Here is a 20,311-nt window from a genome sequence, read left to right on the forward strand (position 1 = left end):
GCCTTTTGTGCCCTGCGGAAACGATTGACCCGGGAGCCAATACTGATACAGCCCGACCTCGCACCTTTATCCTCCAGACCGACGCCTCAGAGGTAGGGTTGGAGGCTGTGCTTTCACAAGAGATGAGGGGAGAAAAGCATCCCATCTTGTACCTAAGCCGCAAGCTGTTCCCCCAAGAAACCCGGTATTCCACCATAGAGCGGGAGGCCCTTGCAGTTAAATGAGTGGTCAAGGCACTGAGGTACTACCTCTTAGGGAACACCTTCTCCTTAGTAACTAACCATGCACCCCTCAGATGGATAATAGAATGAAGGAGACAAATACACGAATCATGCGGTGGTACTTGTCCCTCCAACTGTACTCCTTCCACATGTTTCGCTGTCCGGGAAAGGCTCATGGGAATGCGGACTTCTTTTCTCGAGTCGGGGAAGAGGAGGGGGAAGAAACGGTCACGAGTCAGCTGGCCCAGGCGGCTGTCTTAAGAGGAAAGGTGTGTGATGGGGCAGAGTGGCCACACACTGGTACTGCAGGGATTAACCCTTCTTTCCTAGCAGAGGAAGCCATGCCCTGGAACCTCTGCTAGGCATGCTCCAACTGGAGAACAGGTATAAAAGCCTGCAGAACAGCTCAGTCGAGGCTGAACACCGGAGGAGAAGGAGGCATGCTGCTAGCTCCTGAGGAAGGAGAGCTTGAGCACCAGGATCTGGAGGCCAACCAAGCCGGGACGCTCTCTGATACCCAGGCAGAGGACGTCACAGTAGGGGAACAGACTGGAGGACCCCTTGCAGCAGAGAACCTGGCATTTATGGTGGGAAGTGACCCAAGGGAACTTTAAAGGAAGATGCCATTAGAAATAGGCGCTCGGCGTTTTGTGGACGGATCCCTGCTGAGCGGGTGGCAAAGGGAGCTTGCCACTACCAGGGCTCTGGGTGAGGACCCAGTGGAGCAGGCGGACCAGGGTCCCCCTAAACCTCCTGCCCCACGAACCATGTGAATCCTATGGACTCCGGCCACTAGGCTGCACTACCCTGCTTGCAAGGGGGATTGCAAGGACTCTGGCCATAAGGCCGCACTGTTCCCACGTGAGGGGGCGAGTTATACAGACTCTGGCTGCAAGGCTGCACTATTGCGCTTGCAAGGGGGAATTGCATGGATTCTGGCCATTAGGCCACACTGCTCCTGTGGGGGTGGGGGTGGAGGCGAGTTATTTGGACCCTGCCCATTGGGCCACACTGCCCCGATCTTTGAGGGTGAGTTACCTGAACTTGCATGACCCTGATCAAGGGATGACTGTGTGGAGGGAGGCCGTTAGGCCGCAACCGGCCACCCACAGAAAGGCGGACGTGTGAATTTGTAAGTGGCGAGGTCCTGACAACCCATCCCCCCTGCCACAAAGGGACGGTGTGGTGCCAAGCCCGCCACAGAGGGGCAGACTGGATAATGAAGTTATATTGGTCAGGCTTCTGACCAGGGCAAGACAGTACAGTTGTGGGATGCAAGGCTGGGGAGCTGGTGGGGAATTGGCTGGAGCCTCTCTATTGTTGGTTCATGAGTTGCTGCCCAACCATTCATATAACTCAGTTGGGTGTATCCCTGCCTATGGATGTCTCTGTAAGTGCAATACCTGCCCGAAGCTTGTGGCTTAACAATAGCATCACAGTGCAAGAGGGATACCCTAGATTGGTGGGGCAGAGGGCTCAGCGGTCCCACAGTCCAGGTTGCACCCCAGGAACCCCATCATGTGTGGTCAAACTGGTTTTTCATTTTGTCATCTTATGAATTCCATGTTTCTTTGTGTATATCTTTGAACAGGTTACTTTCAAGAACTTAGTCGAACACCAAGGACAATTCACCTATACATCCCCATTGTTCTTTCCATTTCTTCATTGTCACATCCTACTTTGCATATAGGGTTGTTGTAGCTGTGTCTGTCCCAGGATATTAGAGACAAGGTGGGTAAGGTAACGGAAGTTGGTCCAATAAAAGACATCCTACTTCAGCATTAATGTTGCACATTGCAAGGAATAAGGCATGTTTTGTATTCTGTCAAGCACACTTTGGAGGCATTTGTAGAACTCATCTTTATCCTCATCACTATGTTCCTCTGTCAGAGCACAGCGCTGTAAAATTGACATCTTTTGGAGTCTGGTGTATATGATGTGTGAGTTGATAGGTTCCCTGCTGATGAGTGATTTTTCTGCAGAATCTGTCATAATGAGTTTTAGTCCCTCTGAGCGTTCATTGTCACTGTGAGCTGAATTCTTCTGTTGCTTGAAATGGTTCTTATCCATACCTGTCAATTTGCTCTCACTGATGCCTAGGATTTTGAGTCCATAATTTTTCCTCTCTCTTTCTTGCTGGCTAAGGGCCCTAGTTCGGGCTCTGCAGGGGGTGGGACAATCATAAAACCCTCGCAGTCTGTCCACGCCTTCAGCAGGTTCACATGGTATACTTGGATGTCCCTATGTCGTCCGGATAACCAGATTTCGTAATCAGCGGGCCCTACCTGCTGAACCACCTCGAACAGCCCCTGCCACTTGGCTAATAATTTAGACTCAAAGGGCGGTAACAGCAGAACTCGGTCCCCCGGTTTGAAGTTCCTCATCTTCATCCGTCGATTATACTGCATCTTCTGGTTGCATTGTGCTTGTAATACATTCTCTCTGGCTCGGGTGCCCAGTTCCCAAAGCCATTGCCTCAGATTGAGGATATACTGGACCGAACCTTTGACCCAGGTCTCTTGTTCTTCCCAGGTTTCTTTCAAGAGGTCCAAAATCCCCCAGGGTTGTCTCCTTTAGAGGAGCTCGAATGGGGAGAACCCAGTGGAAGCTTGTGGTACTTCACGTATGGCGAAGATGACTGCTGGCAGGTACTTGTCCCACTGGTGGGGGTCGTCCCCCACAAACTTCCTCAGCATCGCCTTCAGGGTCCCATTGAATCCGTCTGTCTGGCGATGTTAGACGGAGGTCTTAAGGGCCTGGATATTCAGCAGTTTGCAGAGCTCTGCCATCATCTTGGAGGTTACATTCATCCCCTGGTCTGTCAATATCACCTGTGGCAATCCCACTCTGGAAAATATCTGTAATAGCTCATTGGCAATAATGAGGACCGTAGTTGTTCGTAAGGGTACTGCCTCAGGATGCCTGGTCGCATAGTCTCCTACGACCAGGATGTACCTATGTCCCAAGCTACTTTTCTCCAGGGGTCCCACCAGGTTGAGATCAATCCATTCGAAAGGAGAGCCAATCACTGGCAAAGGCACCAGGGGGGCCCTGGGTACCCCCTTTGGGCCGGCCTTCTGGCTCTCTGGGCAAGAGGCACAGTAATCCCGGACCTCCTGGTGTATGCCTGGCCAAAAAAACCGTTGGGCTACTCTTGGGAAAGTCTTTTTTCTCACCCCAGATGCCCCACCCAGGGGACCGCGTGGGCCAGGCGGAGTAGTTCTCTCTGGAACCTTTGGGGAACCAACAATTGGCAAACCTCGGCTCGTGTCTCTGGCTCCTGGACCACTCAATACAGTAAATTTTTGTGGATCTCATAATTGGGGCCTTGGGGCAGGTATTGCCGAGGATGGGCCTCTCCATCCCAGCTGACTGCTTGTTTCCAGACTGGACTAAGGCTGGGGTCCCCTCTCTGTTCCTCTAGGAAATCTCCATCAACATCCAGCCATCTCGTCTCTTCCCCTGCCGGACCATTGGTCGGGGCTTGGCTCCCTTCCGTTACTTCAGGCCCCCTCGATGTCCCCTCCAAGAGGTCTTGTGGCCCAGGTTGACCCAACAAACCCTGCCTCCCATAGCGGGTTCTCTTCCTCTTCTCAGGCTGTCCGCTCCACCCCTGTATAAGACCAGTGAAACCCGGCCAGTCGCAGCCCAACACCACGGGGTACGCTAATCTAGGGGCCACCCCCACTATGCAATGTGCCTCCTGTTGGGCAACCTCCAATTGCACCCAGATGGTGAGGTATGACTTCACATCACCGTGTATACATTGCAACTGTATCGGGGCCCTGGTGGGAGGGGAGTCCCCTACCAATCCCATGCAAATGATGGTCTGGCTGCACCCCGAGTCTACCAGTGCTGAGGTTGGGGTTCCCTCCACTTGCACTGGGATCACCATCTTCGAAGGCCCTTCCTTCCAGGCTCATCAGTCCACCTCAGGACCTGTCCATAATTACAGTCCATGTAGGGGCATTGTCTCTTGAAGTGCCCCCTTTGTCCACACAGGTAGCATCTACCGTGATTTCCCTCTGTGGATAGGGTGCCTTGCAGTAGGTTTGCCTCCCCAGACGGTTCCTCTTGGTCCTGGGACAAGCGTACCCCCGAGGGGGCCCGGGTCTTGAGGTTTGTTGGAGACCCCAACTGCCAAGTAGGCAAACAGGACCTCCCCCGCCAGCCTTGGGCACCACTCCTTCTGGGTGATGGTCTCCCCCTCCTGAAGTCCTTGTCTTTGGAACCACTCGCTCTTCCGTCTCTGCTGCCATGTAGTCTTCAGCGAGGGACGTAGCCTCTGCGAGGGTCTTTGGCCGGTGTCGCTGCACCCACTCCTTCCCCCCTGTGGGCAGGATCCAGAGGAACTGCTCCAGCACCACAGCCTTGGCCACCTGTCAACTAGTACAGCAGTCAGGCTCCAGCGTGGCCCAGCAGCCGGAGTTCGTCTACCTCCTTTGGGGGCGAGAGAGAGAGGGGTCAGTGAACTATGTCCTCCCCCAAAAAGGGGGGGGGTGTTAGAGACCCCCGGTAGGGGAGCCTGGGCCCACCCGCCTTCACTGGGCTCTGACCCAGGCCCCATGTTAGTGACGGCATGATCCGCCAGGGGTCAGTGGGGAATCCTACCGCAACATGCTGCCCTCAGAGCGGTAGGAGAAACCACTTCCTTTCCTTCCCTGGGTCACTTTCTACCAGTCCTCCAAACATAGCAGTCCTTATGGCATCACGGTCTCCAGGTTCCTCAGCACCTGATGCTCCCTGGGGTTCCCACAACTGCCAATCTCTGGGCCTGCTTCTTGGGTCCTCAGCTCCCTCCTGTAAGGGTTGCAACTGCTCCTAGGCTCAAGCTTCTGCTGGGTGTCCTCCTTCCCCAGCCGCCAGCCCTGACTGAGCAGTTCTGCAGGCTTTTATGCTTGACTCCGTTGGAGCATGCCAGCAGAGCCTCAGGGGCATGGCTTCCTCTGCCAGCAGGGAAGGATTAACTCTCTCAGTCCCAGTGCGGGGCCAGTCTGCCCCGTCACAACCCCATAGAAGGGAATGTTTATGTATGTGTAACTATTGTGGGATGGCTAGGTCAAAGAAGGATGTTTTGCTGTTGCTTTTAATCCTTCCTTTTTTTGAGTGTTCCTGTAGGGGGTGCGCTGGCCACATCATTCCCAGCAGGAGCAGGAGTAGAGAAAAGATTGGTAGTGACTTCCATAATTAAGGCTGAACAGAACTTTCTGTTTTAAAAAGCTGATTTTTCCAAGTGCTTTAAAATCCACATGCATGTTAATTGTCTTGAAAATTCTTATGTAAGTTGAGGGACCCTGGAAAGTTAGTGGTACAAGTTTGGGTTCATTTCCTCAATGTTCTTGAGCTACAGGCTCTCTCATCCCCTTTCATCCTTTCCCCCAAACAAATGACCTTATTTTAAAATGTGCTGGATCTTAAAAAAATGTTTCCCAAAGCTAGGGAGAAGTGCTATGGGCAGTATCCACATAAAACCCATATCTACTCTAGATTCTGGGAGGAATCTGAGGAAATCTTTTCATTTAGTTGGAAATGGGCAGGTGTGAGGCTCACTGTGAAAAATCTTGAGGAAAATCTTCTCAGAACAACTTATTTCTAACTTCAGGCTATGAAATGCTCTGATCAAGTAATACCTCCTTCTCTGGCAAGACAATCCTGTCAGCCACCAAGCTTGTGTGATGTGGAGAGAAGGTGAAACAAAATATTACAAGGAATGTTTATTTTCAAAATGAGTTTAATGAATTGATTTAAATAAGTGGTAAAGGGCTGGGTTAATTAAAGATACATCTCTATGCCAATATAATGCTGTCCTTGGGAGCCAAAAAATCTTACCACATTATAGGTGAAACTGCGTTATATCGAACTTGCTTTGATCTGCCGGAGTGCACAGCCCGGCCCTCCTGGAGCACTGCTTTACCACGTTATATCCGAATTCGTGTTATATCGGGTCGCATTATATCAGGGTAGAGGTGTACATTCACATTTATAGGCCTTTGCATGATCAAAGCGTATCCAAACATTAACCACCTAAACTTCACAACACTCCTAGAAGTATGATTATTCCAGCTTCACAAATGGGGAAACTGAAGTGACTGATGTCTGGTCTACACCACAGACCTATATCGGTGTAACTACATCACTCAGGGGGTCTAGATTTTCACACCCTGAATGACATAATTATACTGACCTAACTCCCCATATAGACAGTGGTATGTTGACAGGAGAGCTTCTCCCACTGACATCACTACCACCTCTCGGGGAGATGGATTAACTATGCCGACGAGAGAGCTCTCGCCCATTGGCATAGAACGTCTTTGTTAAAATGCTACAGCAGTGCAGCTGCATTGGTACAGCTGCACCAATGCCGTGTTTTAAAAGTAGACTTGTCCTTACTCAAGAGCATGGAGTGAATCAGTGGCAGAATTAAAAATGAAACGCTTCTCCTTGCTCTAGGACAGGCCTATCAAACAAACTGCCTGCATGATGGATCTGGCTGAACTTAGGTGATTTTATGGCCTGCATGACATGTTCACATTCTCCAGAAACTAAACTATCATTTTTTTAAAAAAGTAAGTTTCTAGCCCTTATGGCTACAGGGCTAACCTTCCAATGGTGAAGAGAGTGTAACCAATACAGCAATGGGTTTCAGAGGGGTAGCCGTGTTAGTCTGTATCAGCAAAAATAACAGGAGTACTTGTGGCACCTTAGAGACTAACAAATTTATTTGGGCATAAGCTTTTGTGGGCTAAAACCCACTTCATCGGATACAGTGATATCTCCTTCAGTCTTCAGACAGTTTGAAACAATGGCTCACTGCCCAGACTCCTGTTAATCTGATTAGAGAATCCAGTCTAAATCCTAATGATACTTGTTCACTGTCAACACTGAGTAGTTAATCCCTGATTATGTTATTGTGTGGGATGAGGGTTAAGGTGGAAGTGGAGTAGGGTGACCAGATGTCCCGATTTGATAGGGACAGTCCCAATTTGGGGGGCTTTTTCTTATATAGGCAACTGTTAACCCCCACACCCCTGTCCTGATTTTTCACACTTGCCCTCTGGCCACCCTGAAGTGGAGCCCAGTGAGGTAGGAAATGGGAGCACCATTGGAGAAGGAAATGCAGAGGAAAGGACAAAGGAACTCAGAGACAGGGAAGGTGGGGAGAAATAGAGAAGGAGGGATGGGAAGGAAGAGACAAAAGGTGCAGAGATAGTAATGGTCCAACCGGGCACAGGTTTCCTTCCCCAGTGCTGAATGTGATGATAAAACACTGAACAAATTAGAAATAATCACTGAATATTTAGTTACTATATAAAGGGCATATTCTCCCTTTGATCTCTGTACAAACCTTCCACTGTGCATTGTGGGGATATATAGCCCTGAATTATAGCCCGGAACAGAGCAGAATTAAACATGGAATTTGGTTCTTTCCTCCAAATGTGTTTGATACCCCTGCTTAGGGTGACCATATTTCCCAAAGGGAAAGTGGGATATTGCATTGGGCTAGCCCAAGCCATCCTCTCCCTGACCCCCATGCAGGGCTGGCCTGAGCCACTCACCCGAGCTCTGCTTCCTCCCCTCCCTCCCTACCCCCCCTTGCAGGGCTGAGGTTGCTGCTTGCCTGAGCCTTGCCTGAGCCCTGCCTCCCTCCCTGCATGAGGCTAGCATGGTTCCTCCACACCCCACTTTTTTGACAAAAGTGGGCATTTGCCCCATTTTTTCTTGCCAACTGAGCAAGTCAGCAAGAGCAAACAGGACAAATGCTCACTTTTGCCAAAAAAGTCAGGAGGGCCAGGACTGGGCTTAAAAAAGGGACTGTCCCAGCCAAAACGGACATATGGTCACCCTACCCCTGCTGCTGGCCATGATACCTCATTGTTTGATCCAGGGTTCATTCCTTTAGTCCACTGTGCTTTGCAGTGTGCATCTGGGATTCTTGTTCTAGATCATACTGCTTCATTCTTTCTGTCCCTCTATGCCACTTCTGCCAGGAGGGACCATTGCAGTATTGTTTTGAACATGCAAAAAGGATTCCAGTAGAATCAAAAGCTTTATTTCAGAATTTCTAGTCTGGTTCAAGAAGTGGTAAGATAGACTTGCTATTGTTTTAACTATGAAGAGTACAAGCCGCCCCCCACCACACCAACGCAATAGTGCCTCTGTGGGAAATAGAATTAATATATTTCAAGGCCAAAAGAGACTGCCATATTGCATCCGACGAAGTGGGTATTCACTCACGAAAGCTCATGCTCCAATACATCTGTTAGTCTATAAAGTGCCACAGGACTCTTTGCTGCCATATAAGGTGTCACACACACTTTTTTCTTCCCATCCATTGTCTTGTAAGCTGTTTGGGACAGCAACTGGCCTTTACTATCTGTTTATCAGTGCCCAGCACAATGAGGCTCTGATCTTGGTTGGGATATGTAGCCATTACTGTAATACCAATAATATTTAATAAGAAGTCACTAGGAAGTGAAGCTTTGGCTGAAACACACTTAATTGTATTTTTTAAAAATCGTAAATCAACAGCACTAAAAAATACAAGTTAAAAAAAATATATAAATGCAAGACTTTAGTAAGTTGAAACCTAGATTTTGGTTATTCTCCAAGGACGCAGGGCAACTTGGACTCCTGCAACTGATGCAGCTGCACTGGGCTCTGGCCTTCAGTGGCTCCAGTATACTTTTTGCAATCAGTTCCACATGCACAGACCCATCTGATTCTGGTCCCAGCAGTTCATGGCAGATAGTTATCTCCCTTCATTCCTTCTCCTGGCTTCCTCTAAGACAGTTGTTTCTTCTCCACCTTTTGGCTCCATGGAGAGAAGGCAAAAAAAAAAAAAATCTGTGGGGCCCCATAAATAGCTTTTCAGAAGGGGATGCAGACAGACAGGGACTTTGTGGGCATGCAGAGGGAGTTGGATGGGGCCTCACACTTGTTAAGTAATGTAGGACCCTATAAAACGTAGGGCTGTCTCTCCAAGGCTGTGGATGTCTTTGGTATCTGCTGGTGAGTAGTCACTCATTTCTGTTTATCATCTAAGACGACCCTGGTTCTGAACAATCCACTTTAAGGGATAGTTTCTAACTCACCGCTCATCAGTTAATGTATTGTTTCTGGAAAAACCCAAACATTCATTTCTGAGGAAGATGTCAAGACAGCATGAACTCTAAGGAATGATCCAGGACATTGGCAAATGTGTGTGTGTTTGAGGATAGTAGGTAAGTGGGTGGACATTCATGTGCTTGGGGAGAAGTACACAGTACATATATGTGTGTAGAAAGTATTAAGAGTGTTTGTGCAGGGAGTAGCAGATAATGTGAGTGTGTGTATGAGAAAGAGAGTCAGTATGTGTTCATGAAGGGGATAGTAGTTTGTCCATGTAGGGAAGTAATGAATAGTGTGTGTATGTGTAGGAAATAGCAGGTGGTGGTGGAGCAGGTAGTGAGTAGTGTATGTAGGGGGTGCAGGAGAGAATGAGCAGTGTGTGTGGAGAGGTACAGAGTGTACTGTGTGTAGGGGCAGGGGTCTTTGTGCACTGTCCTCTTCACACTTACAGACTACAGCCCTGGGCTCAGCATTCCATCTTTGCCCCACATCCTCTATTGTGGACCCCTTGGTGCTCCCATGTCATGGCCCGCAGCACTGAGCTCCTTTCTCCAGTTTGTGGTAGCACTAGATGGGTTTTGTGTCTCATCCATAACAACCAGGGGCTGTCTGTTTAATCATTGTCTTGAGGGTTGGAAAGCTTCTGCAAAGACATCATCATCAGTGGGACTCTCATAAGCAGGTGGTGGGGTGAGTGGCTCCAGCCTCTCTTCAGCACCTTTGACGTCATGGATATCTGAGACAAAGCGCTGCATCCTGGGGGGCAGCACCAACCTAAGGTGCAGCCTGGAGCCTGCGTCTGCCTCGGAGGCACGCCTGATGCCTGAAGCCACTGAGACGCTGAAGGTCTCCGCCCCAGTTTCTGCCATACTGGGCGGCTCAATGACCACACTGTATGGTGGGGGCTCCCCCAGTGTTGAGGGCACTGTGCCTGAAGTGGAGGTGATCGTCCAGACTGTTGGGGCTGGTGTCATCGTCACCACCTCCTCATAGGCTGGTGCTTCATAGGCAGAATTCACCCTACACACAAAAGATAGGGACATCGACTAAATAGGTCATCGTGATGTTTATACTATACACGGAGATAAACCCATGAGGGAGGTGATCTGAGTCCTCTAGAATGGGGGCCATGCAACAGGCAATTGAATAGATCAACAGGTCAGCAGTGCTCAGATGATTCATCCATATGGTTCTGTATGCCATGTCCTGCCACTCTAAATCAGAACACTGGTCCTATAATTCAGTATCCCACCTCCTGTTGTGCAGGATCCAAACAATGGTTCATTTAGCCTGGTAGTTCAACACTTGCCACAATGGCTCATACCACCTGTCTATCTAGTCTGGTGTCCTCTTGACCCATCAACTGGTGCTCAGCTTAGCAGACCTGCCAACATTTAAAATCAATTAATAGGACTTATTTTGGGAGAAAAATCACTGCACCTTTTAGCTCTATTGTATTATATCAGACTGGCAATGGTGAGGTTTTTTGAAGACAAAGAGAGAGGAAAATAAGAAATACTGTATTTTAGTTTAAATAATAGGGACATTCTATTCCACATAGAGTTAATAGGAGTGTTTGTCAGGAGAACTAACAGCCCTTGTCGTTTTTATCCTAGGTAACAACATTGTAGATGCAGTTCTTCCTAATAATATTTAATCTTTTTTTTAACTCTCATGAGCTATTTGCCTCCAGAATACCCAGCAGTAATGAACAATAGCTGAATTTTTTAAAAAGCAGGTTTTAATATGTTGCCTTTTTAATAATAAATAATCTTTTCCTCTTATACAGCATCTGAGGATCTGAAAGCATTTTACCAAGATGGATAAATTATCATCTCCATTTTACAGACAGGGAAACTGAGGTACAGAGAAGTTAAGGCCCAGTATGGTCTCTGTTTTAAGGTGCCTAATTATAGACAATCTGGGTCTAATTTATGTAAGTGCTGAGCACCTACAACTGTAATTGAAGCCAGTAGAAGTTGTGGGTGTTCAACGCCTCTCAAATTCAGTCCCTATATGTCTCAAGTAAGACAGTCAAAACACAGAGGTACCAAAAATTAAAGGCCACTTTTCTAGGGAATAATTGTCCTGGATATGAGGTTTGGAGAAGTGAGCAGCACAAACCCAGCTGAGATTCACCATAGCATTTCCCCAGCTATTTCTATCTCCTTTCTTGTCTGGCTCATTCTGTTGCAAGACAATAGTTCTGTTCTGGCTCATTAGGAAAGAGTTGAAGGGAAGGCAGAGGTAAGACGTGATTACTCAAGGGCAGAGAAAACTGGGCTGGATCTATGTGGCCTCAGAAATGGGCTCTGAGTCAGTGAAGGGAATACCATGAATGTGATTTCTGTGTTGTACAGAATATTTAGACCTGTATTAACACAGGAGCATGGACAAGATGACCTCTAGAGCAGTGTTTCTCAACAACTGGTCCATGGACCAGTGCCAGTCCCTGAGATCTCTCTGACACAGTTTAGGAAGGCAGCAAACCAGTACCTGGTATCAAAAAAAGTGAGGACCTAGAGGACTCTTCCAGCCCTACATTTCTAAAATTCTGTAACTTTGGGAACCTTCATATGGGAGAAGAAGAGATTACTGTGCCTCCTGGAATGGACTTTGAGTTTTACCCCTTGGGAGAAGGGTAGCAGAAGGATGATGGAAAGGGAAAGATTAAAATGGTTATGGCTGAAGGAAGGGGTAAATAAAAAGGAAGTAATAGATATAGTTGCTTACCCGGCCTGGCTCTGTCTTCTTGTGGCTGCCTGATTTGTATCCTGTGAGTGCCGATGCTTCAGGAAGTATTCCACAAACACACTCAGCAGGTAGCCAATCAGGCACACGCCCCCCACCCCCAGGAAGAAGAATCCAACTGGGTTGATGTTAGAGGAGAGAGCCAGCATGATGACCCCAATGAGAAGTGTGGCGGTGAAGACAAACAACAAAGCTCGGCGAATGCCTCTCCAATGTGTCTCTACCCACATGCTGATGTGGATGGTGATGGCAGGCAATGGGAGAAGGCTGGGCTGCTGGGGGAACAGAGATCTGTGGAAGATATGAAGGGGTTTTGAACATGAAACATGAGCCCACAAAACATGTCAACATGGGTGCATGCCTGTGCAAATACATGGCAACACAAGGACACACCAACATGAGAGCACACACAAATACATGCCACCACAAGAATATGCACATGCACAACACAGGGACACGTATATAAATACATGCCAACATCAATACAAGCCAACATCAATACACATCACCATGAGGACATGCTTATGCAAATACACACCAAATGTAGGAGACACACATGCAAACATGCCTACAGGGCAACATACACATGCACAAATATGAGGAAATTAGTGTGGACAAATGTACACATACAAACATACAGACATGCAAATACTCTCCCATGAGGGCATATATACAACAAATGAACATGCAAACACAACAAAGTAACAAAAGATAATAGAATGTGGCATGTACACACTTGAATTCTTGAACACAGGAATATGAACTGCCTGAGCATAAGTATCAGTTGTCAGATAATGTGCAACATGCACCCATATACCTAGAGCCCTGTGTGGCTGCATAATTTGTATCCACATCTGATCAGTGATCCGCAAAAAATGGTCTGTGGATATCCACATCCACAGATGCGGATATCTGTAGATATAAAGTGGATATCCACAGATTTGCAGGGCTCTATGCATACCCCATGGCTGTGACCAGACTCAGCTTTGATTCCAGCATATAGGCAAAACTCAGCACGAATCTTGGGGTTTATTTTAAATCCACTGTGGCCCCTTCAAATTCCTTCCTGTTGGCTGCCTCCTTCCCACCTCCACATTCCAAGTACCCCAGTTCTCCCTCCCCGCCCCACCAGTTGACTCCCCCATCATCTTTTCTTTGCTGCAGGAGACAGTGATGATCACTGTGTTGTGGCCTGTTTGTCACGAATACCAGGGACCTCTGTTTGGTGCTGAGGCAAAGACCAGAAGTAAGGACTTGTCCCTTCCTTTCACCCACTTAGGGCTTGGCTACACTGGAGAGTTGCAGCGCTGGTGAAGGGGTTACAGCGCTGCAACTCACTCTGTGTACACACTTACAAAGCCCAGCCAGCGCTGCAACTCCCTGGCTGCAGCACTGGCTGTACACCTGGTCTGATTGGGGTGTAGCGATTCCAGCGCTGGCGATGCAGCGCTGCTCATCAGGTGTGGATACCGCGCGTGTTATTGGCTCCGGGTATTGGAGGTATCAGCATACCTTTGTGCAACTGTTCGTTCACCTCCATGCCCTGGCTGTGACCGCCTTAAATTGCCAGGCATTTTTTAAAATTCCCTTTGTTTGTACGCAGGTGTGGGTGCTATCATCCTCTCTTGACTGCACTCCACGCCCACAAAGCCGCATGGAGCAATGGCGAGTTTGCGGAGGACTCATGGTTTGGGGTGAGGAGCTGTTTCGGAGCCAGCATGCGCTTTCAGCCGTGAAATTATGGTACCTATGGCCAGTATCAAGTCCTGTGGGCGTGGCATGAGCACGCTGCCCCAGTGCAGGGTCAAGTAAAGGAGCTCGTGCGAGTGCTATTGAAAGCCTGAGGGAACCGGCGCTTCAGGTGCGCCCACACGGCCCGTTTTACATGAGCATGGATAAGCTACGGTGGGGGTGCCCACTGCAAATCGGGACCTGAGGTGACGTTCAGATGGCGAGAAGGTGGGGAGGGTTGTGGAGCCAGAGACTGAGGGTCTGGTGGTGGAAGTAACCCAGAGTCAGGAGGATGCCAGGAGTTTTAGCAGGAGGAGTGCCGTCGCGAGCTGGAACTTTGTTGGTGAGGAGAGCAGAGAAGGTGCATCCGTAGCGCGTTTTAAATGTTTTGAGGGGAGGGGGCGTTATGGCTGCGGTGCATGCATGTGCCTAGATGTGGAATAGCCATTGATTTGGTCTAGTCACGTCCGCGGCCAATGCTCTGTTATCTCTGCAAAGTTTAGCCAGGAGGTGGGCAATGTGTTGCGCGTTATCGGGGGACCCTGGGGTCATTAGTCCCAGTCGGTACACGTCCGCCCTGTGCGTGAGGGGTGGGGGGACATTGCTGCACACACGCAAGCTGGCTTGGCACGGGCGGAATACATTGTGGGAGAGACCTCCCGCTCTTCCACGGTGATGCGGAGCAGGATTATATCTGGAAGGATAAAATCTGTGAAAATTAGGGATATTGTTCGTGGTCTATTCCGCCAAAGCTTGCTTTTTGCTTTTCTCAAGCACAAAAACCATTGAGCCTTTGACTCACTCAGGCAGCTACCATTCCAGGGAGTCGCGCAGAAACATTGATTCCGGGTAAGTTGCTGTGAATTGTGGGGTGGTGTTTCAGTGGTTTTCCCAGCTGCTCTTGCTTTCCTCAAAGACAAAAACCCTGAAGCCCTGACTCATATTGCAGTCCCGTTCCCAGGGAGTCGCGCAGAAACATTGATTTCATTAGTTAGAACCTGTACTCACCATGTTCTTGTTCTGCTGTTGTTTGTGCTTGTTAGGTATGTGTGAATGATGCTAGAGAGGTCTACACACTCCTCACCGTAGATTTATAACAATGCAGCGCCTCTGTAATAAATGTTTCTGTTTCTGTTTTCTTTTTTAAAGTGACTCGAATCTATGGCTCTAACACTACAGAAAAGAAGACTCAGGACTTGAGAAGGGAAGGAGAACCAAAGCGAGATGGTGGAAAGGCAGTTATGAATCAGTATGCCAGGAGTAAGAGAGTTGAGGACTGGAGAGACAAAACGCACCAGTGGAGGCAACAGAAAGAGGAAAAAGGATTGGCTAACGAAAAAGATTGGCAAGAGGAAACTCACAAACAGCTTATAAGCCTCATGGCGGTTGCAAACAGACTTGTATGCAGTCATGGTGCCATGCAGGCAGATCCTATTCCAGGTGCTTAACCCACCCAATCAAAGCTCTCTCCCTTTTTTCCCAGTGTTGCTATAACCCCTTTCCCAGTATTCTGTTTTTACCACACAGCTGCCCCATACTGTATTGTACACGTACCAGCCCTGTGGACTGACGATCCTTACCCTCTGACTCAAACCCCATCACATCAGGCATAGTAATCCTTGAGTGCAGCAGCATTGAAGAGCACTCTTAGGCAGTCTATTCAAATAGCTGACTGTTACAGTTATCACCCTACCCCCACCTTTTATGTACTGTATTTTTTAATAAAGGATTTTCTTTTTAGCTTTAGAACGTTTTATCTATTGCAGAAGAGAACATACTGTACCCAGGAAAATCATTGTAACACTGCATTTGAACACCAGATGCAGGCACCAAACATTTACTGGGTGGCTTTCAGCTTCAAATTGTCCCTCAAGCATCCCTTATCCTTGAGCCCTGTGCTGGGCCTCTCTAGTAGCCCTGCTCTTCTGGTCTGGTGCAAAATTCAGCCTCCAGGCTTGAACTCGGGAGGGTCAGTCGTCGTAATGTTTCACCTTCCTTTCACAAAGATTATGGAGTGTACAGAGCGGATATAACCACAGGGATTCTGCTTTCCCCAAGTCTAGCTTTCCGTAGAGACCCTCCACCGCCCATTTAAATTGCGAAAGCGCACTCTGCAGTGATTTGACGGCTTCGCCTGTAGTTGAACAGTCCTTGCTCTTCAAGTTTCCTGTGTACGGGTTTTCATGAGCCAAGGCATTAAGGGTAAGTTTGGGGTCTCAAGGATCACCAATGGGATTTCGACGTTCCGCCTACTGTGTCTTTCGGTTGGGAAAAGTCCGGCCTTGCAGCTTGCATGACAGGCCACTTTCGAACAGATGTTGTTGCTCATGTCACCTTTCCAGGCCAGCCTGTGTTAATGCAGTGAACGCCCACAGTGATCCACATAGCGCCTTGGTATAGAACAATAGGAATACCCCTTCGATTAATGTACTCAGATGCTGGTGGTGGGCCAGTAATAGGAATGGTCCATTCTATTGCCGCCCACGTTAGGGAAACCCATTTGTCAAGCTATCGTAATGTTCTGCACATTTCCTTCGAGTCATGGTTTGCTTAGCAGGATGCGTAATGGCCGTAGAAACTTGCAATCAACACTTTTCCAACGGCGATTTCCATCAAAACTGGTTCGCGACGATGCCGTTAGCTGTGCTGGAGTTCCATATGACTGCTCCCCGTTTCACTGACAGGGCATGGTTCACATTCGTTGTCTTGCGCGCAGGGTTGGGGGCCTGTGGAGCTCAGCACACGTGCCATGATGTGGCTTTTCATCGGAAAGTTTCTGCAGCCACTGCTCACATCCGACTTGAAGTGACGATGTGATCCCCACTTCAGTGCTGTTTGCCGAGGCGCAAAGCAGTGTTTCCCGCTGCTGAGCGACGTCTTACTGCAAAGCATTGAGTGAACGCGGTCAGGGATCTATATCTGTATCGTCATCGTCGTCGTTGGACTCCTCACTGTCACTTTGGAGCATAAGGAATAGCTCAACTGCCAAACGTGATGTGCTGGCGACATTCATCAGCAAAGTCCTCAGCAGCTCGGGCTCCATTTCTAACACAAACCGCGCTGCAGACTCACAATGGCACAAAACTGCTGGAGCGATGCATCACGGGGCATTGGGACAGGAAGCGGAATGACCCGCACCCTTCTGTCCCCTTCCCACAACCCACAGCGCCAAAATGGGACGAGGTGCTCTGTGGGATAGCTGCCCACAATGCACCACTTCCAACAGCACTGCAACTGCTGCAAATGTGGCCACACTGCAGCGCTGTTCCTACACAGCTGTACGACCACAGCTGTAACTCCCAGAGCTGCACATTTCCACGTGTAGCCAAGCCCCTAGTGGGAAAACTCATGAGTCTACAGCAGGCAAACCTCAGGGTCAATACTTAACAGCACAACGACATTACAGTGCAAGGGTGCCCTCTATCATCTGACACTAGCACAAGTCTCCTTTAACAATTGGCCAATCCTAGGGAAACACCTGAGGGAGCCCTCTCGTTGCTTTATCCTGTTAGTGAACATTGTTCCCATAGGCCAGCCACAAGCTCATCCCAGGTTAGGGAATGTTTTCCTTGTGTGAAGTCAATGCTGATTGAATGTTGCGTCCGCAGCACTCCCCTGCCAGGATGTCCTGGTCTAAGACCACTCTCTCTCCATCTAAGATCGCAGACTTTGTTAACAAACACTGGACAGTTCCAGGAACATTCCACAGAGAGAGGGCCCTTGCCTCCCATGTTGCTGAGTGCAGAGCCTGACACTGAATGCTACATACCTAGGAAATCCCAGACCAGGGCTGGGGAGAAAGGAGAGAGGAACAGAGAATAGGAAAAAGACAGAACTAGTGATACAGAGAGGGAGAGAAGTGATAGGCATACAGACCCCAACGCTGGCCATTTGCCTGAACCTATCACAGGATGTTTTTTTTTTGTGTTTCTGTTTTTGTAATCAAAATCAGATTTCTCTTTATTTGATGCTTACTCTTGCATTCACATAGATTATACAGATTCACACACCTTCAGACACACACGCATACAAACCACAGATATAAAAACAGTTGCATACATACTCTCATAGGCATACACTTGCATATGCATGTATTCACATGCAGGTGAGTACACCTACACAGGCATGTACACATTCACAAACATGTGGACACGTTCATGCATGTACCCAGACATAACCACAGACACATAGTAATATAGGCAGACAAACACATCTACTCCAAGCACACTCTCAAGTATTCTCACTTAGATAGGCACACTCATAAACAAATGTTCATACACACACTGTGTCAAATGCCGTGGCTAGATTGTAAAAAAGAGATGGAGGAAATTATGAGCATTGATAGTTGCAATTATACAAACCAGACTAGGGCTAATCAAATCTTATGTTTCAAGACATCAGGGAATATCCTCATAACATTTGCCTTTCTCTGACGCACCTACTGTGCGCACTGTTCCAGTGGGGCTAACCCTGTGAACCTACTTATGTGTGTACTCACGCTCTCTTTTACACACCTCCCTCCCCTCCCCTCATAGACAAATACACAGCTGTGGTATGTGTACAGTTACACCTATGCACATCTGCACTCCTGCAAGCACATATGCACATTCATACACATTGATACACGCAGCAGTCACACAGACACACATTCTCCAGCTGCCTCCATCAAGACAGTCCCTTGCAGCAGCCTTTGTGCCATTACTTTCAGCATGCACTCACCAGAGATAGCCTTCTGAAGCCAGTACCAGCCATGTCCTCTTGCCTTCTCTCTTCATCCCAAGGAATGATCTGTAAGCATCTTTTGAATCTATTCCTTGCCTTTCTCTCCCTGACCTGAGGAAGAGACACTACCAAAATCACTTCCTTCTCTTCCCTTGACTCCTTTCACACTCCCAAGGGAGCTCTTTATATGCTAGTGAGCAGTGAATGTGGGAAGGTAGCAGACCACAGGGAGACCTTGTTACAGTAGCCTTGCCTTCTTTTTCAAAGCACTGAATCCAAAGTTTCACTTCTCTGTGGTCGTCTATTTTCTCCTTTTTCTCTCCTCTCTTCTGTGCTCCTTCTCGCTCCTCTTTTCTCCTCCCTGTTCTTTCCCTTGCTGTTGTGTCCTAGCAGAGCAGGAAGCTAGCTGGGGGAAAGGGCGGGGTGTGTCGTGTGGGTGTGCTTGTGTCTGTGTTTCTGGCCCACCTCCCTCTACTAATAAACGTTCTCTCCTTTCTCAGTGAGGATTTTATTCTCTCTCCCTGCCCTTCAGAAAGGCCCCTGGTCCCTGTCCAGGCCCAGCCCAGAAGCACCATGTTCCCTATGTAAAACTTTTATGAGCTCTATGAAAATGTAAGTTATGTACCCACATTGGTTGCTGGGCGTCACATACTAGTTTATGCCCTTTTGGACTGTAAGAACAAAAAAGGAGAAGCAGACAATCAGGTTATTAACTCCCAGAGGGCTGAAGTTGAGTCCCTGCTATCATGGACCCATCTGGAGATCAGGAGTACAGATAAGGGGGAGACCTGCATTGAAATCTTCCCCAAATCTAGTGATCATTTGAACCCTTAGTAAAAATCTTTGTAAACTCTCAAACATGGATTTTCCACATGAATGGCCTCCAAAAACTGGCAGTTGCAAGTATCTATCTGAACTAGGAAGCAGTCCTATTGCTAACAATGATTGTTAACAATAGTTTGCCCCTTGGACTTCCTTCAACTGGAGCTGAAAAATCATTTTGGCTGCTAGCATAGATGGAGGCAAACCACTTTCAGCTCTTTTAGTTTTTGTGGACTGAGGCCTGATTGTCCTCTGACTTGCACCTGTGGGAGAACTCCATTGAAGTAAATGGATTTATATCACTGTAAAGAAGGGACAATCAGGCTCTGGTTTCTAGCACACTTTTTGCAAGGTTTCCATCTACAGTAAAATCTTGTGAGGCATGACAGCTAGAGCTTCTTTACAACACAGAAATGATGCATTATTGACAATGATTGTCAAGGACAGGTGCAGTGCTGAATACAGTTTAGCTGCAGTATAGACAAGGATAAACGAATTTGAGCATTGTTTCAGAAACCATGTCAGCACAGTGGAATATGTGCACTGTAGACAAGACTTGGAGATGACTCTCTGTCTCCCCTGCTGTGCCTTCACTAGAGACGTTCGCCATTGCTAAGCACCAACAGAGCATTGCACCCACACTGATGGAGCTTTGGAATTTTGTCCCTCATGTACACAAGTGCTCTTCTACAGCACTGCAGTAATATTGCTTTCCGAGTGCTTATCCCACAATTCCTGGCACAGCTCCCAGAAGTGGTGGATTCTAGGAGATTTTGAAAGGTCTTCTGGAATTCTCAGGAATTTGGAAATTATGGAAGAAGAGGTCAGAGTCCTAGAATTCCCTGTGAAGCTCCCCAAAGTCCTATAACTCCTTTGGTGCCAGTGCCAATGCCAGTGCCAGGAGGTTCATGGATATGTACATAGGGCAACCAGGAAAAATGGATGATAGGATTTCC

The 20,311-nt window shown here is 48.1% G+C and overlaps 1 protein-coding gene across 1 annotated transcript; it reads right to left on the reverse strand.

Moving 5' to 3' along the window:
- Positions 1-5,945: 5,945 nt before the first annotated feature.
- TMEM139 (transmembrane protein 139) lies at positions 5,946-18,917 on the reverse strand. The gene is made up of 3 exons (XM_032763995.2): positions 18,531-18,917; positions 12,063-12,371; positions 5,946-10,349 (listed from the first exon to the last, which is right to left on the reverse strand). Exons 2-3 carry the CDS (start codon positions 12,308-12,310, stop codon positions 9,947-9,949), a joined length of 651 nt encoding a protein of 216 aa, XP_032619886.1. The 5' UTR covers positions 12,311-12,371; positions 18,531-18,917; the 3' UTR covers positions 5,946-9,946.
- Between the last annotated feature and the right edge of the window lie 1,394 nt (positions 18,918-20,311).

This window comes from Chelonoidis abingdonii, chromosome 1 (genome assembly GCF_003597395.2).
Source record: "Chelonoidis abingdonii isolate Lonesome George chromosome 1, CheloAbing_2.0, whole genome shotgun sequence".
Classification (NCBI taxonomy): domain Eukaryota; kingdom Metazoa; phylum Chordata; order Testudines; family Testudinidae; genus Chelonoidis; species Chelonoidis abingdonii.